Consider the following 26,047-nt stretch of genomic DNA (forward strand, 5'->3'; position numbering starts at 1 on the left):
TCCCTGGACACGTTTTTAAGCGTTTCCGCGAGAAAATACTATAAATTTAGGTACGAATTCTATTTTTTTCCGGATATTTTATTTTATTGCACGCCATTCTTAAATTGAGAGACACTGTCAATTCAGGTCTCTGTAAAATAGGACGAAGTTATCTTAAGCTACATGTTTTTAAAAACATGCATTTTAAAAGCAAATTACTGTTCTTCATTTTTCTACCTTTTTAATTTTCCTCATTTTCAATCAGCAATTTTGTTTAACCCCTCTTTTGACCCCCTCTAACGCAGGAGCATGATTGGTATACTTACACAACTACTTACAGGGCCAAAATAAATTAAGTCACGGACTTAGATAGCTAATCTATTTTCATAGAAAGTTAAAAAAAAAAATCAACACACTAAGATGAAAATAAAACTTTAAATATGTTCAGATCAATCGAAATATTTCAACAGCCAGTATACATTCCATACATTGAAACATCAACTATGTAGCACTTTCAAAAATTAGCAGGCACGTAGCTGCCTATAGGCAGAATAGGAAACTGCCTACACATAAATTTCATAAATACACTTTTTTTACTGGTCCTTGTTTTTGTCGATTACATGTATAATTTTGCTTTTTGACTGTCTTCGGATAAAGTTTTTTTCCCGTTCCCGGGCCGTCATTAACGAGCCGTTCCCTTGCCGTCCAGTTTTCTTTTGTAAGCCTATGTCTGCCCGGAAAACTTGGCGATTACAATTTGTCTGAACTCTGTCTGACCTCTGAAATCGTTCAGTTAACGTTATACTGACTTTGGATAACGCTTAAAACATTTATTCACATAAATCACTGATGTTGCCCATCATAAAGTATGCATATTCGACAAAATGTGTGATATAATATGGAATAAAATATATTTCCCGATATTTTCTCACAAAAAAAATAGCTTTATTTTCATTAATTAAACTATTGAAATTGCCAGCGGAACACAGGAGATTGCTCCTAAGGCCTTCTATTATTCCAAATTTTCCGGGGGGGAGGCCCCCCAGACCCCCACCAAGGGGAGGGGGAAGACCCTCCCATACCCTCCCCCTCTAGCGCTTCGCGCTCGGGAGCTGCCTACGGCAACACAATGTCGTGGAAAGACCCCCTCCCATTCCCTCCCCCTCTCGCGCTTCGCGCTAACATTCTGCCTACATACCATATTCAACCCTGAGCTACGCCCCTGATTAGTGTAGACAAATGCTAATTTGATACTGTGTAAGTTTCCCACAGTGAAATTAATTAAAGTTCACATTACCTGTAAGTATTAAATGTCATTGATTATACTTTTTCACAAGTACAAATCACACTAAGGTGTTCAGATTAATTTTACATGTTTTAGAGGTTTAAATCGACTTCCGGTAAAAATGACATATTTAATCATTGGGGATGGCATTTTTACCGAAAGTCAATCTAAATCCCTAAATAATGTAAAATTACTCTGAATTACACCTTAGTTAAGGTCCAAATATAGCTGTAACAAACTCTCAGGTCCCTGTGGTACGTATATACATGTACATCACACTTAACTTCACAATTTCTAAACCCGCCTTTAATCAGTTAACATGTAAATTTACTGCATGCTATCATAGGTCTGATTGTACTTTGAGTCCTAGAGGAAATCAATATATATATATCTGGAAAGGGTCAGCTTATACATTTTTAAAGAATTTTCTGTTGATTTTATACAGCTCTTTTTAAAATTATCAAAATGTTAATCACTTAGCTAATAATTGCAAAAAATTGCTGACCAAGACATTCTAACTTCTTTCAACCAGCAAGGGAAATTGAACTGGGTTGATTGCCTGTGACTTAGGTCAGTTTGTTAATGTGTGTCTCAAGTTCTGAAATCAGGGTCTTCTCATATTATTAATATTTTTTTAAATAATTTTTTGGTCTTAAGTCTTTAACAGTTTTACTAAACTGCTTGTTGGACTGTTTAGTCTATTTAATGGTGAACTGCTAAAAACTTTCTGTTAACAGTTTCTTAGCAGCTGTGAAGACTGCTAAGATTCAGACTCACAGCTATAGTTATAACTGCTCAAACAATGCCAAATAAGTCCTTGACTGCTTAAAAACTGTTTAAATACTGCTTAAATAGGCAGTTCACTTTGACTTGGGAGGTCTCATGCGAGTTTATTCTGAGGGAGGAATTTGTAGCTTACAGACTTATAATAGGCATGTACATGTTCCGCTAAATTATTTCATTCTCTTCTATAACCCATTTCTCGTTAAGAAAAGGGTCAAATGAATACACATACTTTTTGACATCTGATTTTAATTGAAAGTACTGACTAGGTATATACCAAAAATACAACACCCATGTTGAAACCATGATAATAATCCCTATAATTTGATTTAAGAATTTCTTATTCCAACATTATATGCATTGAATTCAAGTTTAATTCAAGGTTAACAAAACAGATGTTTTTTTCCCTGGATGAATCATTGCATTAAAGAACATTTGTAAAATATAATAATTGGAGATAAGTTGTCCTGTACTTTCTAGTTTTTTGCTCACCTGGTCGAAGAGCAATAGTGCTAGCTTATGCTATGGTGCTGTTTCCTGCATTAATTAATCTCATTGTTCAAACGAATGACGTTTACCCTCTTTCAAGGTCACATGGTTGAAATGTGCTAAACTCTCATTCAGACCACTTCTGCTGGTTAAACAACAGACCTACTGGTACTTATGCTACATTGTTATCTTGCCTAGCTGTAGTATGCTGGTAGAGCTACCAAGTTGTTAAAAAACATGACCTTCACAGTGTTCAAGGTCACAGTAGTCAGTTGTGCCCAAAACCTTGAAATAACTTCTGAATAATCAAAAGGAAGAGGACCAAGACATTTTGTCTGTAGCATAAAGGGATGAAATCAAAGGACTATAAAGTTCATCAAAATAAGCAAACTTATATCTACTTTCAAGCTGTTTTAACCCGTTAACCAACTTCTTGTAAATGACTAAAAATCTTAGGGTCATATTTGGCTTGTAGCACACAAGACTGACAGGTCAGCAAGGGCCCAGACATGTGCTTGACCATACCCCATGGTCTTTTTAGTGATAGCGACTTTGACTTTGATATCCAAAACTATTCAAACCCCTATTGAATGTCTACATTATCACCATGCCAAATTTAAAGAGATCAGTCTTTTGGATTCTGAAATAAGGACTGTACTTTCTAGTTTTTAGCTCACCTGGTCGAAGAGCAATATTGCTAACTTATGCTATGGTGCTGTGTCCTGCATTAAATAATTCTTCTTATTACTCATTAAGCCAGTATCATACTGTCACATTTGTTCAAATGAATGACCTTTACCCACTTTCAAGGTCACACCCCAGAGTCTTTTTTTAGTAACAGGGACCTTGATCTTAGAAACTTTTAAATCCCTTTTGCACATCCACTGCCTTTATATTTTCCTATGGTTGGTGGGAGAAACAATGGTGCTTGAAATAAATGTATTTCCTTTTGTTTTATTGGTGACTGTTCAGCCNATACCTGTGTATTCATGTTTTTTTAAAACTTTTTATAGGGAGTGACATTGGAACATTTTACAGATTCTAAACTTCAACTGGTCATATTTTTGTTTACTTCACTGATCAACCTAATCCTATTCCGCACAGTCTAAATGCCGAACATTTACTTTCAAGTACAATTTTGTTCCAGTTTCATTGTTGAGTTTAACTATAAAAGATAATTTTGTTCATGCACTGATTTCATTTATTACAGTTGGTTTTATAGCGAATACGGAGATAAGTAGCATTTGTACCCAACAGCTGAGGGCTGTGTGGCTAAGGTGTCTGACCATCTATGACCACTAGCCCTCCACTACTGAGTCACAGGTTTGAGGCCTGCATGGGGCAGTTGTGAGACCACAGGTCAGTGATTTTTCTCCAGGTACCCAGTTTTCCTTCACCACCAATACATGGCTTATCCTTAAATGACCATAAAACTGTTAATAGGACGCAAAGCACAAACCAAACCAAACCCAATAGCTATAGTAAAATATCCTTCTCATTTGGTACATTACGAATGATCATATCAATGTAAATTATGATTTATTTCAATGTCCTTTTGACCTCTAAAATGATAAGGCCACAAGTTCAAGGTAGCTAATGCTAGGCAAACTTAGTTATGATACTGAAAGACTTAGGATATGATAATTTGTACACAGACAACATAGGAGTAGATAGTTCCAATGACAGCTTGATGGTTCTGGCTGTCGACATCAGTGGGTTAGAACAGTGAAAACCTCTAACTTTACGTTAATTGTAAATTGATAAGACTGAAACCATTCATTGTCATTAGTGTTACTGTACTCTTATGTAGAGTATTCTGTCAATGTTTCTGAAGGTGATTTTAAGATTTCCAAAGGTGACCTTAAAAGTTAAAGTTACGTACTAACCTTCACTTTTTTTTATCAGCAGGATAAAGCTGGCATTTTAATTTTTCTTGTGTATAGCAAAAGTTATTACCTTACCGTTAATACCACACTATGGGTGTGAAATGTGTCAAAGATATAAAACAAAAAGAATTAAATTTGATTTTTCTCACGTGCTATAAAGAATTTGATGATTTACATAATGTCACACACCCAATGTGCCCCTTTAAAAAGACAATATTTACTGTGACGTGCAGGCGGTCACTCATCAAACTACTGACCAAACCTGGGTTATACCACATCACTTGAAAAGCTAGCTTGCCAGTAACACAGTATTTCCCCCTCATATTCCTTAGATATCACATTATTTCCTCCTCTGAGACTTGGCCTGGGGAATCCTGTGGGTCTTCCCTGTGTATCAAGGCACCTTCCTTGACCACCGGGAACTGGCCTTACGTGATCACAGAGTCATTACACTGCCACCAAATGTAACCTGCTGGCGGTCACCCATCCAACCTACTATCCACGCTCGCTATTACTGAAATAGTGAGCGGGTCCCCAGGTTATACTGCATCATTGGAAAAGCTAGCTTGCCAGTAACGCAGTATTTCCCCCTTATATGTCACATAATCTCTCGACATCTCATGAATTCGCTTATGCATGATAATAGCATAACCATGGCTTCAACTCTGCGTGCGGTGAGATAAGTAGCAGTGAGGAAAAGGTTTCACAAGCCATAAACTTCACATGAATTTAGGTCATTGCAATTTTAAATCTTTTCATCCCAATATCCTCCGAATATTTCTGAAATTTGATGACTTCAATTTTAACTGCAGTTTTTCCGACAGATTGCGGCACAGTAACTTTAACAAAGGGAAGTAGTGCCCTGTATATTTTTGGTAGCTATGATAGTGTTGGTTGTAATATGTGAACTTCATTACTAAATCTGAAATTCATTTTTAGCATAATGGAACACAAACATGTGATTTTGTTCATGATTGTCAAATGTATAGCCTCGGCTATTTTTTATACGAATGTTTCATCATGGAAAATAAAAGCGCATGAAAAGTGACTTCCCATTTCGAAAATAAGACACTATTTACACAAATGCTAATTGTAACCAATTAGCCAATTAAAACAAAATCAAAGTTACTGAAATATTGTATTGTTGACTCACAAATGATAAACAACCTGGAGCCATCAATGCTTGGAAGACATTTATTGATTTTGATACATTAACAAAACGATTTTCAATTTTCATTATACAGCTTCAAAATGATAATATGTTTTGTATTAAAAAAATTAGCTTGAATCAGTAAAAGGTCTTACCCTATCACACATTGAATAAGACAGTCATTTCAGTTTTCTCCTCAGACTATCTGTCCTTACAGACAGTCATTAAGACTACTTTTTTGCATCAGTCTGCCTTTCTTAGACCTGTATGATCAGATATGGGAAGCATGGACTCTCAGCCTGCTAATTGGACATATAGTAGTTCAAGACATCAGTGAGTTATATTTCTGCTGGTCATCTACCATCTTCAAGAACACCCAGAACTTCTTTTTATGGTAACTACAATGTAAAGTATTCTTAGTTTGTAATTTGGATAATAGTCCATTTTATTACCATAATGGGAAAAAACTCCTGTAGACCCCCTTACAACTTCTTCTTTAGATCTTTAGACCTGCACACTAAGTGGAATGACTGTTGCCTTTGTAGCTGACAGAATGTATCAATCAAAAGGTTCCTAGACAAGTTCATTAGGCTGCAGAGTTTTAGGATTGTACTGGGATCAGCAAACTGACTCCGTGTATTAGTAGTAGGAAAAAATATTGGTAACACATTATTTCGAAAACCATGTTTCTATTACTAAAGTATTGCCGTTTATGTTATATAGATACTTTAGGTTACTTTTCCAATTAGATATACAAGGAGGCAGGTAAAATATTGTGTTACTCTAAAACTATTTCTTTCTCAGGATTCTGCTTCTCACCTGCTTTCAGTCGCAGAAGGTAAGACAATAGTACCCCTTCCTCCCATAGTTTCCATGGCAGACTGAGGGAGACAAAATTGATCATTACCAAATTGTACACATAAATCTGATGCGAAACATTTACTGCATTCCTGACTGTCATAGTTGTTATTGGGAGGGATGGTTCAACATTATATGATATATCAAAAACAGCAAATCAGTATTCCATAAACTTGTTTCTGTGGTATTCTCTTTTTAAATAGTCGAAACTATAACGTCCTGTAATGCTGTGCAATACATGCTGAAATGATCACTTGTATCATGGATTCACCTGTAGTTAGATCCCTGGGCCATTTTTGTTTATTGTGATCCAAACAGTTAAACTGGTTGGACCAGAGTTGATCATTTATGAAATAAGCTCGGACTTAGTAATCTGATGCTTTTTTCAGGGGAGCCTTGACAAAGCCTTGCGAGGCCTGCATAAAGGATTTATACCCGAAAATATTACATTTGAAAACCGATGAACCTGTTGTTCCGCCTAAATTTACAGGCCCAAGGAATATCTTCCTATTAGGAGGTTCCTCGGGTGTATTCAGCTATAGGGAAGAATATTCTGTATTTACCGTAGGGAGGGACCTAGTATATCTACCTGTAAGGAGGGGAAATCCTTTGAGGCACATGCTCCCAACATGGCTGCTCCAACTAGTACAGACTCCTCTTCATCAGGTAAAATCAGGGGTAAGCCTGTTGTCCCAAAAAAAAGATAAGTTAAAGATTTGTCTGCAGTCATAACGGTTAAAAAAATGGACATAAAGAGTTTCAAAAGATTCAAATATATTCACAAGAAAACAATCACTATAAAAAAGACCAAACAATTACAAGGCAAAGAATTGCAAGACACTCCCTAGTCCCCCACAAGTAATGATTTCTTTATTTACCGATGATGAGATGTACACTTTATCTCAGGATTTAGGTGACAGTGACATACTTTTTGTCCTCAGTTTTCTGCCATCCCAAGATGTATTTGCATACCAAGTCTTGTTACTCCAGGTGAAATAGTATAAAAGATATGCCCAGGACACAATCTCTTTGAACGGACAGAATTTGGACGTATGGACCGAGTGCAAACCTATAGTCCCCCCTTCCCCCAAAACTCATTAATCCAATGACCCAAACTAATATGGTAATCTAACTATATAGCCAGTGCTTTTGGAGACACAAAAGCTTTTTTTTTCTTCTATACTTAGCTATTAATACTGCCACTTTGACTGGCTAGACTTGGAACAAAGGTGGCTGGATCATTGCAGTTTAACTGTGAATCAATGAATAGAAACAATATACCTGTGACATCCACCTGTGTTTTGAGGTAGACAGTGTTTTTACGAAGTCCACCACACATGTAGATCACACTTATATCCAGTCCCCTTCCTCTCATCTCTTGGATAATATGCTGGGTTCCATACTGTCAAGTAAATTAAGTTCTACTCATAACAAGTCCTTCTCCAAAATCAACAATATCCACTAATCACAAACAGAAATATATTGACATGTTGTGACATATATTTGATAAACAAAATCATTTTTCCGCAATAGATATGAAAACAAATCCAAAAGTTTGAATTTAATTCACCTTGCATAGGTTATGGCAATAGTAATGACTTAGATATGTACAATGTCATGTAGTGTCTGAAACACAAAACAACACTGTACAATGGGAAAGTTTTGCGTCCATGTAGTTTTCGTACTTGTGAGATTTTTATTAGTGAACAATAACCGAGGAAGTAGTTTTTCAATCCATTAATGTTCCCTGGATATCATCCTTATTTTGCTTGGATATGAACAGACTCAGCGTTTTGGATGAGGTTATTTCAAGACAGAAGCAGTTTGCTTGCACAATGGTAGAAGAGTGGAGTTGGTAGTATGCAGATGGATATTCAAACATCAGCTCCAACTACTAAAGCTATGCAACACATTGGTGAAACCAACCCCACCACACAATTAATTTATTTAGATATATACTTACTGCAATAGCTTGTATAGTGGCTAGATATTTAACTGCAAGGTCGTTCATATCACAATTCAAGGTCAAACCACATATCTGAAATGTAGACAATATCAGCAATAAGATTTTATCAGCTTGGAAATATGTAATATCAAAGATTTACTTTATACGCTTTCAATGTACGTATTAATCGGGTTGTGAAGAGGGTTTTACAGAGTTAATCAATGCAGTAATTATTTGATGTCAAAAAGAACCACTCAATTGACACCAATTTAACACAAAGAAAAATATAATTTTATATGTATGATAATTACTGTGAAATCAAATATTTTCGTGGTGGCAAAATTTGGTAGTTTTCTCAAAAAATCACCACTTCATGGGTCACGAGTACACACTATACGGGGAAGAGCTTTAAGTCAAACTTGTAATCACTTTGTGGACCTATGAATTTGTAGATGAAGAGTACCAAAGAAATCAACAAAATAAAAAAAACCACAAAAATTAGTGATTTTACAGTACATCGTGGGCAATAATGCCTTAAAATGTCACTGGAACAACATGGAGGTAACAGACTCATATGACATTGAAACCCATCCTACACTTTAGAAGGACTGTTTTAGACTGGAGGATTTTTGTTGTTGTAATTAATGGGCCATAACTTCCTAAATACCAACAGAAACAAAATATAAAAAAACATAAAAAGGTTTATGTTATGGGGATTAAGATATGTGTGCAGAGTTTCATTGAAATAAGAGCAGGTCTTTGTGTACAAAATCATGTATACAGAGATTCATGTTAAACCCCTTCTAACTTAATAATGTGGAATATATTTATTGAATATAGTTTTTTAAATGGCTTAACTTTAAATGACTTAACTCTCAATTCATATATTTTCTAAGGTCATGTAGTAGAAAACGCTGAATTGGAACAACACATCTGTTAGTGGTATATCATTGTAGTGACCTTACTTCTCTTTTGCACCATCCATGATACTCCAGGGGTTACGGTCACTTTTGCTTTCTGCATCCTGGAATATAAGTAAAATCGTTAATCCTTTGATTAACTAGCTTTGAAGTCGGGCATCACTTCTCTATAATCTTCAAACGACAGGTGTCAGCCTATCGATTGGTCAGGTTTTTTTCACCTCAGATCAATCAAATAGCTAGCCGTGTGCCTTCAAATTTTGTTATTTATATTCCAGGGGTGCAGAGAGCGAAAGTGAGCGTAGCCCTTGGAGTATCAAGGATGACTACACACAAACCATTTATCAAATCATTAGCATAATTTTTGTTATGCTTTCATACCATGCCTTTTAATGTTGGGTCTGCCAAGGGGGACCGGTTGCCATGGAAATCTGGCCAAATATGTAGATCTCTTGTCAGCTCACTCAAAGACTGTAGATTTTTCTGCTTGGCTTGCTTCTCCAGCAGTTCATTTAAAACATCATGTTCGTGAATATTTCTAGAAATGGAAAGGTTCAATTCTATGCATAAGGATTAGTTTCACATACTACAGAAATATTTTAAATCACATATTCTGCATCATGGGCAGAATACAGTATTATGATAATTTTGTTCTATTAGTGTCTGAAACAAATCAGTCTTTTCACGATTTTTCAGCAGTAATATAATCATTGAACTTCCAGAAGTATCATCCCGCAATGAACATCTGGTGTTAATTGGCCATTTAAGAAGACATTGATCACTGTTTGGTGTTTTTTGTCTATCAGAAGCACCTGTAATGGCATATATCAAAATCAATTTGGATCTTGTGGATAAAAAAAATGGTTGACCTCACTTTGTTATCTTGGCAATAAAAGCGTTAAGAAAACTAATTAGTGACACTTCACAATTGTGTGTGAAATTTCATTAAAAGTAACTCCTGTAATGAAGAAACTATACTCTAGATATTGAAACTGAAATTTTAGCCTGAAAAAAGTAAGTGTCAATATGTCTCCAATGACTTTTCAATTGACATTTAAAAAAAAATCTTTTCAATTGACATTTAAAAAAAAATGAAAAAATGAATACACTTATTAAATTCTAAATCTCATTGAAACTCTTTTGTGATACTAAATAATCAATGATTAGCTCAGCCAGGGTTAAAAAAAAAGGCAAAAAGGCAAAAGTTGGAAAATTCAACTCCGATGGGCCTATTCTTGGATTACAGAAATATGTGGTACCATCCCTACATGTAGGACCTATACCTTTCCTGTGCTGCAGTCTTCACTTCCTGATAGGCTGGATGGCTCTGCACAATGAAGTCAATCTGTGGGTCAAAAGTATGTGCCATTCTAATAAGACTGAGAAACATACTGTTTCTATGGTTATCTATCTTCAGCAGAGCTGGTATATATATGTTAAGAAAATTACTACAAACCACAAATGTGGAATTTGTCCAAAATTCGATTATGTGGGCAAATTTATCCTGTGTGTATTTTTTCATGCTATCAGTGTGATCTTTGACAAAATCAGTTTTATCGGCTTTTGCTATTGACAATGAGATATTTGTACATGTGTATCTGTGTTTATCAGTTTAGATAAAAACAATTGAGATTTGTTGCCAAATATCGTGATTATACCGGTAATGTCACAAATTGAGTTTTATTTGCGACACGGAGCAGAGTCACTAAAACAGATATTTGTGACTTTATAATCACTTTAAATATATATAATTTAAACAAAAACGCTACTTTATAAGCTACCACATACTTTTTTAATTCATATTGGTCAAGTTTATCCAACTGTACTCAAGTTGTCTCCCTTTACCCAACCTCACCAGCTTGCCTGTGCTGCTCTGCCCTCCCTCTGTACACCATAATCCCGGTAATATAGAGGAGTAGAAAGGACCCCACACTCCCGGCACAAATACTTCTTTCTCATTCACCTGAAAACATAACAAGAGGCCAAGAATATTTAAGCATCCATAGCAAAATATTCTCAAATATTTTACTCGCAAACTTTGTCGGCTCCATCTGTTGAAACTACCAGCTAAATATTATTATATGATTCTATGCTTTTTGGTTCTTCTTCAGAAGTTGTTTGACGTAATTTTCCTTGTGACCTTGTAAGTAGGTCAAGGTCATTTTCCTTCTCAAACTTTGTTAGCTCTATCCCAGGAAGCCACCAGCCAAATATGAAGATTCTATACCTTTAATAAGTTCTTCAAAAGAAGTCATTTGAAGTGTTTGACACATTTGACCCCTGAGAACAAACTTTTAAAGTTGGGTGATCATACATGAAATAATGTATACATACTTGTAGTAGCACTATACCTCTATTAGCAGTATTCTTCTTTAAGTGCATTTTGAATGATCTCTGGTGTGCTATTTTATAGTGTCAACTTCATGTTTAGAGATATATATGTGTTTGAAATATGAACAGATGACCGTGGTATAAGATTTACACAGTACTAAGAAGAGAAATCATAGATTGCAATGTTTATATCAGTATTACCTTTAAGACTTACAATCATATGGCAGGTAGAAGTTCCACAAACCAGGACCAGCCTACTGGTGATGTCTGGAAGATTGTATGTGACCTCTGACCTTGGAATACAGCCCATGCATCCTACAACATTTTATACATTATATACAGGACTAGCCTACTGGTGATGTCTGGAAGGCTGTATGTGACCTCTGACCTTGAAATACAGCCCATACATCCTACAACAATGTATACATTATATACAGGACTAGCCTACTGGTGATATCTGGAAGGCTGTATGTGACCTCTGACCTTGGAATAGAGTATACATAGCCTACTGGTATACAGCATTGTACTCGGGACAAACCTTCTGTTGATTTATATACATGTCAGTGTCATCGACCAGGTTTCAATGTAATTTTAAAGGCACAAAGTTTAAAATTGATATCACCAAGGGCTAATGTGTAATGTCTGATTCTCACACACAATATCATCTGTACCTTTAAGTTCTAGTAACCTTGTTCAACATAGCTACTTATCCTGACTACTCATTTGGTTATTACCAAGTGCACCAGCATGGGCATCTATCATGGAGGTTCCAACAGGGATACCTTCCACCAGTCCCATCTCCTGTGCTGCATGCTGAGAGAGACCATTCCCACAGGGAGATCCTGGGGGCTTCACATCAGTACCTGGGAAGGAATAACAATTAATGACATCAGAATCTAGCAATGACAATTAATGACATCAGAATCTAGCAATGACAATTAATGACATCAGATTCTAGCAATGACAATTAATGACATCAGAATCTAGCAATGACAATAAATGCCATCAGAATCTAGCAATGTCAATAAATGACATCAGAATCTCGCAATGACACTTAATGACATCAATGACAATTTAATGACATCAATATCTAGCAATGACAATTAATGACATCAGAATCTAGCAATGACAATCAATGACATCAATATCTAGCAATGACAATTAATGACATCAATGACAATTTAATGACATCAATATCTAGCAATGACAATTAATGACATACATGTATATTTATCTACCTATCAACAATGAATCACAATTCAGACTTTCAACCTAGCTTAATATGCTGGTTTGATTTTTGATTTGTTGTAGTGTAACTTTCAAAATTGTATTGGGGAAATGATGAAAGGCTTTAAATTAACACTCAACAATTAGTACAAAACAAGAGGCCCAGAGGGCCTTTGTTGGGCTCTATCCCAGAAAGCCACCAGTCAAATATGAAAATTCTATACCATTTTGTTCTTCAGAAGAAGTCATTTGAAGAGTTTGACATATTTGAATGCTGTGACCCTGAAAGTAGGTCAAGGTCATTTTTATTCTCAAACTTTGTCGGGCTCTATCCCAAGAAGCTACCAGACAAATATGAAATGTCTATACCTTTTAGTTTTTCAGAAGATGTCATTAAATGTTTTTGACACATTTGACCCCTGTGACCTTGAAAGTATGCAAAGGTCATTATCATTCTCAAACGTTGTCAGGCGCTATCCCAGGAAGCAACCAGTCAAATATGAAGAATTTATACTTTTCAGTTCTTTAGAAGAAGTCTTTTGAAGTGTTTGACACATTTGACCCCTGTGACCTTAAAAGTAGGTCAAAGTCATTTTCGTTCGAAAACTTTGTCGGGCCCCTACCATGAAGCTTTCAGCAAAATATCATGAATTTTGGCCTGTCTGTTGTTTAAAGGAAAAGTTTACTGGCGCCGACGGACGGATGGACGCCAGACGCCGGACTGACGACAGACGCTGCACCATGACATAAGCTCACTTACCCTTAGGGCAGGTGAGCTAAAAAAAATCTACAATTTATGGACCATAAACAGAACCTTGACCTTTGGGTATGGATTTGAGAATTGTACATGACAAACCAACTCATCATGATCAATGGGAATGTGAAGCTTTATAAGGGGGGAAAAAATGGAAAAAGAATTTAGCCCAAAATTGACTGACTTGATCAAGAAGTTAAAAAAAAGGTTGAAGGAGTTTGAAAGCAACAAAATGTGACAAAATTATTCATTTTTTTCGAAATCAATTCATTGACACCAGCAAAAGTAATTACCAATCCTGCTGTAACCTTTGCCCACCAGATCCTCTAGAGAGATTTGTGTAAAGAAGTCCTCACTCCAGCCACTGTTACCATGGTCACCAGCCTGGTAATTCCACTTACAGATGAGAGAGCACAGGGACCTTCAAATACAGCAAGATCATCAAAAGAAAATGAACCACAGGGACCCTTCAAATACAGCAAGACCATCGACAGAAAATGGACCTCAGGGACCCTTCAAATACAGAAAGAATATAAACAGAAATGGACCTCAGGGACCTTCAAATACTGAAGGGTCATCTACAGACAAAGGTCATCTTTAGGTCAAAGGGATTTTCAAATACAGCAGACTAATGTACAGACAGAGTAGAAAAGGCACAAGAAGACACTGGCACCTTCACATAAAGTAAAGCTAGCAATGCACAAGAAGATGGAAATGCTTTCACATAAAGCAAGCTCAACAACATAGCAGAAGATGGAATATACACTTTCATGTAAAGCAAGGTCATCAATACACAAAAAGACAGCACAGCCACTGTTATCTATAAAGCTAGAAGCATCAAGTCATCACAATTGATTATAAATTATTTGTATGTGTTTACCTTGACAAGCTTCCAGTAGCTTTCCATGTTAGAAAGTCAGGCAAGTCAAATAGGTGGGAAGCTTTACTCCAACAGGTACTGTATAGATTCTAGTTTAAAGTAAACAATTATATGTGATAAGTACTAACACAAGTATGATAAAGAAGTCTAAGAGTCAAACTGATGTTGAAAATAATTATACCTCAAACTTTCTAGCGTCAATTATAACTCAAACTTTCTAGCGTCAATTATAACTCAAACTTTCTAGCATCAATTATAACTCAAACTTTCTAGCGTCAATTATAACTCCAACTTTCAAGCGTCAATTATAAATCAAACTTTCTATCGTCAATTATAACTTAAACTTTCTAGCGTCAATTATAACTCAAACTTTCTAGCATCAATTATAACTCAAACTTTCTAGCCTCAATTATAACTCAAACTTTCTAGCGTCAATTATAACGCAAATTTTCTAGCGTCAATTATAACTCCAACTTTCTAACGTCAATGCCTTTTATTTCATTGTAAAATATAAACTCCATGTATTTCAAAGCCTTCTTAAAAAGAAAGCCGAATTTAAAATTGGGCGAAAAATGGATTTTACCATCTTAGGGTGAAAATTTCCCAATATATTATGTAGTGCTAAACTTACTATACGTTGTATAGTGTTTGTAACAAATATATTCATTTTGGCATGCTAATGTGTACTGTATAGTGCTTATATTTACTGCATAATGCTTATATTTACTGTTCAGGGCTCCTGTTTACTATGTATTGCTTTTGTTTCTGTATAATGCTTATATTTACTGTATAATTCTTCTATCTACAGTAAAATGTTTGTATAATGTCGCCCATGCTTATAGAATTTTTTCACAAAAAAAAATCAAAAATCAACAGACCAAAAAGTTGTTATGGGAATAACTCAGGCTTGCCAAATCTGAGTCTTTTTAGCTAAACTGTTTACATACTTCAATTTGATAAGGAAAACCGCTAACAAATTAACTATATATTGGCCCAATACGGTATATAAAGGTTAAGTTATGTATAATTTTCTTCCAGTGCTGTATGTTTACCTCTTTGAGCCAAAGAAGTTTGGGTGCCTGCATTTCTAGGGAGATAGTGCCTCCTACATACTTGAGCACGTCATGGTCTGTGGCATTGATGCGCCTGGCTTGGTCCTCTGCCCGATGATCCATCCACATCATGATGTCTTGCCCAGTTGAACCTGTCACCATAAGTACAGATCAGAAAATTCAAGCACATGTAATGACATTATGCAATTCTGATTTTCAAGATTATGTATTTTCGTACCTCAGACAAGAGATATCCAACGTCATACCCCATGCTAGATTTTTCTATCTCGTCCGATCTGTCTTGTAACCTTAAGTGACTTTTCGCGGAATTTTTACACTGCGATGTATTCATCCGCGTATTAACTGCTTGAAATTGACAATTTGCATTATAAATGTTCTATTTTGTCGTTATATGTATAGTTTGGATGTTGTTAGATATTTGATGTTGTAGATAAAATATATTCTACACTGTGAAATACGAAATACATTGTAATCTATGTAAGGACGGACTTCATTTATACGCTGAAGCATGCAAATGTAGCTGAAGTAGTAAAGAGGTCATTATCATTTGAGGCCCAAGGTGGGATACTTGTAGTTTTTAGCAAAATTGAATCTTTTTTTCTAACTAAAAGGTGCGAGAAAAAAAATCAATTACCTGTAAGTGAGCAAGATCTGGTTATCTCAGTCTCGGGCTAAGATTCTGTAACATCCCAACCTCGGCTTACGCCTCGGTTGGGATTTTGTTACAGAATCTTAACCCTCTACCGAGATAACCCGATCTCGCTCAGTTACAGGTAACAGATTTTATTACTGTGTAACCTCTGTGTACCTATAACTAACTAAATATGTATATACACTGTACATGTTATGTATTACATTCACCGATGAATTTGGACTCAGTATTGTCATTAACGTTACGCAAGGTTGTCCATCTAAATTGAAGGATATTATTGTCTGAAATGCAATATGTGACAGATGGATGAGCTAAAACAAAATAGGGCCAACAAAACATGAAAAATAAACTTTTTTACTGGTACCTTCCTAACCTTCAGACATGTAACAGGAAACAAACATGTTGTTTTGTTTTGCCTGAAGTAAATCTGCTTATCGGGAAATTTTCGCCCATTTCGTTTTTAGTAGCAGAAAAAGAATACCAAATACTACTTTTTCTTTAAATTACATGTGAATATTAATGAATTTTTAATGTCCATCAGAATAACTACTGTATTCACTTTTGACTTTAGAATAACAACTTTCCAAATCTTTGTTTACCCATCCTTGTTACTCCAGGAGTTACTCTCACTTGCGCTCTCTGTGCTGGGAGCATAAGTGAGCGTAACCCCTGGAGAATTGAGGTTGATGTTAACCTAATTTCAGACTCATCACATGCACCCTGAAGCAGGGGTTTAATCCTACACCTAGTTACATGGACATCAGAGCTACCCCGCCACAAATATGGGCAACAAAACTCCAAAGTAATGTTCAATATTGAAGCAGGACAAATCTGCATAAGACTCCTACCTGAGCTATTGACAGACACTGAAGCTCCGTCTTTGTCAAGGACGACCAATGAACATGTGGCATCGAACCCAATACCATGGATCTCTTCCTTATCAATCCCTGACTCAGACAAAGCCCTCTGTGGAACAATAGCAGTTACAGACTCCATATGACTTTTTATACAATAGAATTTTTAATATGTGTTTATTGTTACATCTTTTCTTGCTAAAATACACAAGAGCAGCTCACAGGTGCTGGACACACTTAAGGTTATATCCATGTGAGGTAAGTAAATATAGAAAAAATAAGATCTAATGACCAACTAAAAAACTAGCTGCTTTCACCCTTCACAGGTTTGGTCAGAGCCCTGTGAAGGGTGAAAGCAGCTAGTTTTTAGAATTTTAAACATGAAAAGATTGTAGTTAAAACTAAAAGAGAATATTAAATCAGTTCAAATGTCACCCAAACCCTAATTCCATCAGTCAAACTATCTTTTCAGAGGTAAAATCCTACTTTACTACTTCACTTTGACACAATCAGATCAAGATCTTTAAATACAGCAAACATGTCGTAAGATTTGTGGATTGAAGATATTTTTGCAAAATCTTATCTAGCAGCATTTTCATACATTTTCCTTTCAATAATTAGCCCTGAAATACTTTACAAAGAGGCAAAGGTGTCAACACGATTGGTTTTTATTTTTTTTATTTTCTACATATAACCTTATGACCTTAACATTTGACTTTCGACCTCTTATCAGACACCTATGTCAAACTTTTCAAATGTGTCCACACAATATTCAGACCAGGAAGGTAAAAAGATAAGGTTTCTTTGAAAAAAGTATCTACCGGTACATGCATTTGTAAATCCAAGGGAGATAACTGTTACATACCTGTACCGTTTCCACTACTGCTGACCACACATTCTTTGAAGACTGTTCGTAGTGGTTAGTCTGTGGTGACCAGATCTTGATAGATTTGGTGGCGATACTGACCACCCGACCTTGACCACTAACCAATGCTGACCGGACACTTCCAGTACCCACATCGACACCCAGGTAATACGGCATTGTGATGAATAACTACAGGTAGCTACAATTTATCTGTGAGAAGTAGAAACAAAACACACATCAAGTATTTTATACACTTTATCCACACTTCAATCATAAATTTATTCAGGACACTGGCCTTAAATCTATTTCTTGAACACCAGAATGACCTTTAATTGTATGTATTTCTATCGGAAAACAGGAATGAACTTCCATAGTACCTCCATCACGAAATATACATGTACCAGGTACAGTGTATTGTCAATAGGAAAAGATTTTACCAATGTTTTCATAATAGGATTTCACCAAATACCATTCTTATAATCTTTTTTTGAATTATTCCTGTTTACCGACAAAATTATCATATATTCATTCATACAATGAAAGGTGACCGCCTATTTACCAGAAATAAGTATTATATAGGACAACTTTGTCAGTTAATAAAAGATGTCACCACTCGGTCACCGATTGTTTAGAGCTACAGATTTTAGTGCACTGTCTCTGATCTTTATAATAGACACACCACTGCTATCATGTCATGTTGACTTGATATACCACCTTTCCTCAATACCAATACACACCACCTAACCTGAATACCAATACATACCACCTTACCTCAATACCAATATATACCACCTTACCTCAATACCAATACATACCACCTTACCTGAATACCAATACACACCACCTTACCTCAATACCAATACATACCACCTTACCTGAATACCAATACACACCACCTTACCTCAATACCAATACATACCACCTTACCTGAATACCAGGGCTATAGGATCATCGGTACTGTGTGTTAGGGTGTTGATGTCTATTTCTAGCAATTTGAACATGAGCTTGTGGTGTTGCTCTTCTAACTGATATTTCATTGTACTTCTTAGACATTTTTATTTTTTTTTTATCTCCAAGGGTGCCTGTGGTCTTTATTTTGTTATACAGACTCAGTTTTTGCAGATGGTGGCTATCTTCTTTTCCCGATTCCAGTCAGTTTTTCTTCATGAAGCGGACAGTGTCTCTTTAAATTGTAATCTTCCCATGCTGCACATGTTTAATGATACCTGCGACTGTTCTTGGTCGGTGCACCAGTCCCTGAAGACTGAGGTTATGTGCCTGTATCTTGCCCATGTCCCCTTTTGAGTACTTGAGATATTTTCTTGTTTTTACACATTTGGCCTTGAACATGATCAGGACAGCTATATATATATATATATATATATAATGACTTATATTGGCTGCTCATTCCAATCCTCCTTTAGACAGGACCTCTGTGTGATGAGACTTGGATTGATGGTTCAAATATCTGCATGGTGAAATAGTTTGTCTCTACAAGCACATCTACTCTAATTCTGAGCTGCAAGCTAGTGTATTTTGGCTGTAAACCTGGGATAATAAGGCTTCAATCATCTATAGTTAATAAAAGGCCAGACAAAAAAAAAAGTATCCTCAGGGGTGTATACTGTCCCTGGTTTCCTGTAATATGTTGGGGAAATTTAGGGTAATTTTGTTTTCACAAATAATTTTATATGGTTTATATAGGAGAGTGATCTTGATATTAATAGTGCTTCTTCGAAAATTGCCTTAAAAACTGTATGGTAGGTACAAAAAAAATAGTGTAGGTAGGGTTACCGGAAACACAAAATATTTGTTGTTTTGCCTTATTCTCAACAGATTGTTAATTAATTATTGTTGATACCGGTAATACTTGTAGATAATTGGGGCTAATCCAGGACCATTTCAAAAGTTCATCTTACTGAAATGTCACAGCACAATAGGCTTAGCATGTTAATTGATACACCATATCAAGCCGCATTATCCTCATTCCTAATTATGCTGAACTAAACGGGACATCGAGAGACATCGTCGACTTCAAGCACAGGGGCACGCAACTGCTATTAATATTGATCTTGTTTTAGGCTTTTAGTTGCTGGGTACGTTATATCTAGTGTGAGTTGTCCCCCTTTGGAATCTACCTACATGTTTTATACTACAACTATTTAATTTCACTGCTGCTTGTGTTATTTAATTTAATATACTTTAGTAATATACTTATTATATAACTGATATTTATTTTAGATTTGAGCTCCATTATTTAAAAGATCATTACTTTTTTACAATATCATAATTATATAGCTGTTTCTATTTATGACTTCATTGTCTCTTTTTAATTCACACTATATTAGTGTATATCCTGTATTTTTTTACTTTGCTACATTAGCATATATGTACATAACACTAGTATAGTGTCTTAACTTGTCTTTTGTAACACTTGTGTGACATTCAAGTGTGATATAATATGCTCTACTGTATAATTTTAGCATATCTAATTTGAATTGTTGTCCTGTTTTTATATTTATTCATAAGTACTGTGATCCTTGTTAAATTTTATATGTTTTGTCGCAAGAATAGCACTACAGTGCTAATGTTATTATGTTACATGTATATGCGACGTTAAATAAAGCTTCTTGAATCTTGAAAGCCTAAAACAAAATTAATAGTAGTTACGTGCCCCTGTGCTTGAAGCGATAGGTGTTAGAGATGTGCACCAGTAAAGTGTTTTATATCACTGATTGAAATTAATTATAATTAACCTACTTATCGTTTCTATCTGAACTTTAAATGTCCAATCGCCATTCCCGTCTGACCTGACTGTCAATGCCGATTAGCCAGAAAAGGCGCACACTTTACAGCTGTTCACCTGCCAGCTTTACAGCTGTTTTTTTTTTAAATGTGTAAGGGAAAAGACTGATGCGTCCCGGGAGGAAAATACTACACATGTAATGGTAAATTTAGATGAGCTCCGGGATGAAGCATTTCCGGGTTATTTACACGTTATTTACGAAAAGAGATACAAATGCGGGAGATTCAAAGGGCACGCGGAAACGTAACAAGTTAAATTTCCGTGTCTATTCCACATGATGCTAATGAATCAGTATTTTTTTTAGAGTTTTAAGATAGGTGCAAATAAGATAATAAATGTTTTAACTAACCGTTGATGAGTCGGGTTACACTATTTTTAATAAAGTGGTTTTATTCTGAAACTTGATAATAGATCAAGAGTCACCCATCGGGAATTGGAACAAGTTAATATGTTGGATGTTAGGGGCAGGGTGAAACAGCTCCGTTTTAACCATGTCTTTAATATTCAACATAACAAATGTCCATCCTATATGAAAGAAAATTTTACTAGAACAGAGAAAAAACACTTTACCAGGAACAGTGATCTGAATTTCAACATTCCTTATATAAAAGGTGTGGAATCATCATCTTTTTTCTATAATGCTATCAAAGATTGGAATAACTTACCACATTCAATAAAATCTGTCGATCACAAGATGAAATTCAAAAGCGAGATAAAAAAGTACTTACAAGTTTTGGCAAAAAATGATTTTGAGCAAGAATTTGTCTTCTAAAGGTAATTTTTATTCTATCCCAGTGGGTGACTCTAAACTTCTTCTAAAAATATATGATGTATTACCAAAATTTTAACTAAAGTACCAATATAATATGTACTTTTTATAAATGTTATGGAAGATTTTATTACCATCATCCTCAGTCTTTATTTTATTAAAAGTCATTTTTATATATGTATTATACCCCAAATTGCTATAATTTGTTAGACAGATAATAGGTTGGTAGGGATTGCCCAACCACCTGTTGTCTGTTCTACACACAAGTACCACAGTATAAATGTATATGGCCTAACACCATCTTATATTGTTACTTAATATCTGCAAGAATGACATCATCTTGCATTATGATATGTACAGTGATACATATAACTGATATTTTAATATTACAAGTGGAAACAACATCATGCATAGCCCCACATATATATATTATCAGAAGGAAATCATATTTGCTAATGACAACTCCATCTTATACCGTCAAATAAAATAACATCTTATTTTGATGAAATAATATATCATCATCATATTTGACCAATTACAACTTATTCTATTCATATATATATTATTACGAGAAATTATACCATCTTATATTCATATTATAAGGTCAAATCCTTAGGACCTTTTGTTATCTAAGTAATTAAGATCTATACTAGAGGACCCCATTGGAAATAAGCTGCCACCCAGCTTTCATGGGATATCCTAGGTTAAAGCTTAGTCAAACAGATACATTGTAATTGTAGTGCTCCAAAATTTGTGATATTAACTTTGATGTGATAAGCTAAATACTGTGATAAATCTGTGATTATTATGCAATTGAAATCTGTGATCATATGTGATATTTGTACCTGTATCTTGCTTTTACCGAATAAATATTATTATTAAGGCAAAGTATATAATGCAAGGCAATCCCGGCCATCAAGTCCCCCACCGGTAATGATGTCTATATTTAACAAACAGTACACTTATGTCAGGTTGTGCCTACTGTTAGGAAAGTATCCTGATACATATTACAACATTAAAGGCTTCTTTGTAATGATAAAATTGTTTTCTTGTTGCGAACAGAAGAAATTTGCAATATGGTTTCATAAAATATCCAGAGCGCAAAGATGCTGACAGCTTTAAATTTGGGAAATGGGGGAAAAGCAGAGTGAAGGAAATTGGTTTTTAAAAGTAGGAATTAACAGGAAAAGCCTCAGACAAACTTTTTCAAACGTTAAGATCAAAGGTCAAAGCAGAGGTCATATAGTGACCAAATTCTTGCACTCTGCTCTCCGCCATCCCAAGATGTTCTTGTATCCCAAATCTAGATACGTAGTTGAAATAGTATAGAAAATGTCCCGGACAAACTTCTCTGACAGAAGGACAGAGTGCAAACCTGTATAGGAATAACATTGTAATCCAACTTATTTTGTCTTTTTCTACCTTAAAAAGGGTGGCTGTCAAAGCTCAGGGACAGCCAAGACAAAATTTCAAGGAATTCTTGTTAACAGAAGTTTGTTTCAAGTTTAAGTATATTTATTTAATGCCTTGAAAGTAGATCATCAAGGTCAATCATCAGATGAAACATATTACTCTGGACAAAGGTGAACGGGTCAAATGTCATATGGTACAAGACATTTATACATTTAAAACCCTTTTCACTCATTGTAAGTTTCAACAAAGTAGAAAGCATTTAAACTTAATCTGTCTCCTGTGTCCTTGGAAATAAGTCAAGGTCATTTGTTTGGACAAAGTTGAACAATATCATCTCAAGCTGTACAGTGTACCGTAGTGATTGTTCTTTCACTTTGATTCCTACAAGAGCTATGTTTGCTGTATTTGACTATTTCACATTTTGTAACCCTTCTTTATTGACTAGCCAGTCTCATTGAGGTCTAGCATGAACATCATGAATTCATGATTCTGTGCAGTGATACACAGTCCATGAATCATCATTGTCATTACATTTTGGTGATACTTTTCAACAAATCATCCATCACATTATAATTGTCAGTAGACCTCATTATTAAGGTCAACAAATCATCAAAGGTTGATAGTATTCCGTGATACTGTCAACATTGTCAATTGTCTGTAGTATTCAGTGATACTGTCATCATTAATTGACAATTGTCTGTTGTATTCAGTGATACTGTCAACATTAATTGTCAATTGTCTGCAGTATTCAGTGATACTGTCATCATTAATTGTCAATTGTATGAAGTATGCAGTGATACTGTCATCATTAATTGTCAATTGTCTGTAGTATTCAGTGATACTTTCATCATTAATTGTCAATTGTCTGTTGTATTCAGTAATACTGTCAACATTAATTGTCAATTGTCTGAAGTATGCAGTGATACTGTCATCATTAATTGTCAATTGTCTGTAGTATTCAGTGATACTGTCATCATTAATTGTCAATTGTCTGTAGTATTCAGTGATACTGTCATCATTAATTGTCAATTGTCTGTAGTATTCAGTGATACTGTCATCATTAATTGTCAATTGTCTGTAGTATTCAGTGATACTGTCATCATTAATTGTCAATTGTCTGTAGTATTCAGTGATACTGTCATCATTAATTGTCAATTGTCTGTAGTATTCAGTGATACTGTCATCATTAATTGTCAATTGTCTGTAGTATTCAGTGATACTGTCATCATTAATTGTCAATTGTCTGTAGTATTCAGTGATACTGTCATCATTAATTGTCAATTGTCTGTAGTATTCAGTGATACTGTCATCATTAATTGTCAATTGTCTGTAGTATTCAGTGATACTGTCATCATTAATTGTCAATTGTCTGTAGTATTCAGTGATACTGTCATCATTAATTGTCAATTGTCTGTAGTATTCAGTGATACTGTCATCATTAATTGTCAATTGTCTGTAGTATTCAGTGATACTGTCATCATTAATTGTCAATTGTCTGTAGTATTCAGTGATACTGTCATCATTAATTGTCAATTGTCTGTAGTATTCAGTGATACTGTCATCATTAATTGTCAATTGTCTGTAGTATTCAGTGATACTGTCATCATTAATTGTCAATTGTCTGTAGTATTCAGTGATACTGTCATCATTAATTGTCAATTGTCTGTAGTATTCAGTGATACTGTCATCATTAATTGTCAATTGTCTGTAGTATTCAGTGATACTGTCATCATTAATTGTCAATTGTCTGTAGTATTCAGTGATACTGTCATCATTAATTGTCAATTGTCTGTAGTATTCAGTGATACTGTCATCATTAATTGTCAATTGTCTGTAGTATTCAGTGATACTGTCATCATTAATTGTCAATTGTCTGTAGTATTCAGTGATACTGTCATCATTAATTGTCAATTGTCTGTAGTATTCAGTGATACTGTCATCATTAATTGTCAATTGTCTGTAGTATTCAGTGATACTGTCATCATTAATTGTCAATTGTCTGTAGTATTCAGTGATACTGTCATCATTAATTGTCAATTGTCTGTAGTATTCAGTGATACTGTCATCATTAATTGTCAATTGTCTGTAGTATTCAGTGATACTGTCATCATTAATTGTCAATTGTCTGTAGTATTCAGTGATACTGTCATCATTAATTGTCAATTGTCTGTAGTATTCAGTGATACTGTCATCATTAATTGTCAATTGTCTGTAGTATTCAGTGATACTGTCATCATTAATTGTCAATTGTCTGTAGTATTCAGTGATACTGTCATCATTAATTGTCAATTGTCTGTAGTATTCAGTGATACTGTCATCATTAATTGTCAATTGTCTGTAGTATTCAGTGATACTGTCATCATTAATTGTCAATTGTCTGTAGTATTCAGTGATACTGTCATCATTAATTGTCAATTGTCTGTAGTATTCAGTGATACTGTCAACATTAATTGTCAATTGTCTGTAGTATTCAGTGATACTGTCATCATTAATTGTCAATTGTCTGTAGTATTCAGTGATACTGTCAACATTAATTGTCAATTGTCTGTAGTATTCAGTGATACTGTCATTATTAATTGTCAATTTTCTGTAGTATTTAGTGATACTTTCATCATTAATTGTCTGTAGTATTTAGTGATACTTTCATCATTAAGTGTCTGTAGTATTCAGTGATACTGTCAACATTAATTGTCAATTGTCTGTAGTATTCAGTGATACTGTCATCATTAATTATCAATTGTCTGCAGTATTCAGTGATACTGTCATCATTAATTGTCAATTGTCTGTAGTATTCAGTGAGACTGTCATCATGAATTGTCAATTGTCTGCAGTATTTAACAATTAATTGTCAATTGTTTGTAGTATTCAGTGATACTGTCATCATTAATTGTCAATTGTCTGCAGTATTTAACAATTAATTGTCAATTGTTTGTAGTATTCAGTGATACTGTCATTATTAATTGTCAATTTTCTGTAGTATTTAGTGATACTTTCATCATTAATTGTCAATTGTCTGTGGTATTCAGTGATACTTTCATCATTAATTGTCAATTGCCTGTGGTATTCAGTGATACTGTCATTATTAATTGTCAATTTTCTGTAGTATTCCATGATACTGTCAACATTAA

General features: G+C 34.9%; 1 protein-coding gene across 1 annotated transcript; it reads right to left on the minus strand.

The window, feature by feature from the left end:
• Window positions 1-5,637: 5,637 nt before the first annotated feature.
• On the minus strand, window positions 5,638-20,822 carry LOC110443614 (FGGY carbohydrate kinase domain-containing protein-like). Its single transcript, XM_021487938.1, has 16 exons — window positions 20,692-20,822; window positions 17,932-18,141; window positions 17,061-17,178; window positions 15,540-15,691; window positions 14,488-14,576; window positions 13,901-14,028; window positions 12,361-12,489; window positions 11,841-11,941; window positions 11,151-11,258; window positions 10,579-10,640; window positions 9,677-9,833; window positions 8,394-8,468; window positions 7,712-7,832; window positions 7,020-7,114; window positions 6,392-6,453; window positions 5,638-5,970 (listed from the first exon to the last, which is right to left on the minus strand). Exons 2-16 carry the CDS (start codon window positions 18,106-18,108, stop codon window positions 5,895-5,897), a joined length of 1,650 nt encoding a protein of 549 aa, XP_021343613.1. The 5' UTR covers window positions 18,109-18,141; window positions 20,692-20,822; the 3' UTR covers window positions 5,638-5,894.
• Window positions 20,823-26,047: the final 5,225 nt, after the last annotated feature.

The sequence above is a fragment of the Mizuhopecten yessoensis genome, unplaced genomic scaffold, assembly GCF_002113885.1.
Source record: "Mizuhopecten yessoensis strain PY_sf001 unplaced genomic scaffold, ASM211388v2 scaffold716353, whole genome shotgun sequence".
In the NCBI taxonomy this organism is placed as follows: Eukaryota; Metazoa; Mollusca; class Bivalvia; order Pectinida; family Pectinidae; genus Mizuhopecten; species Mizuhopecten yessoensis.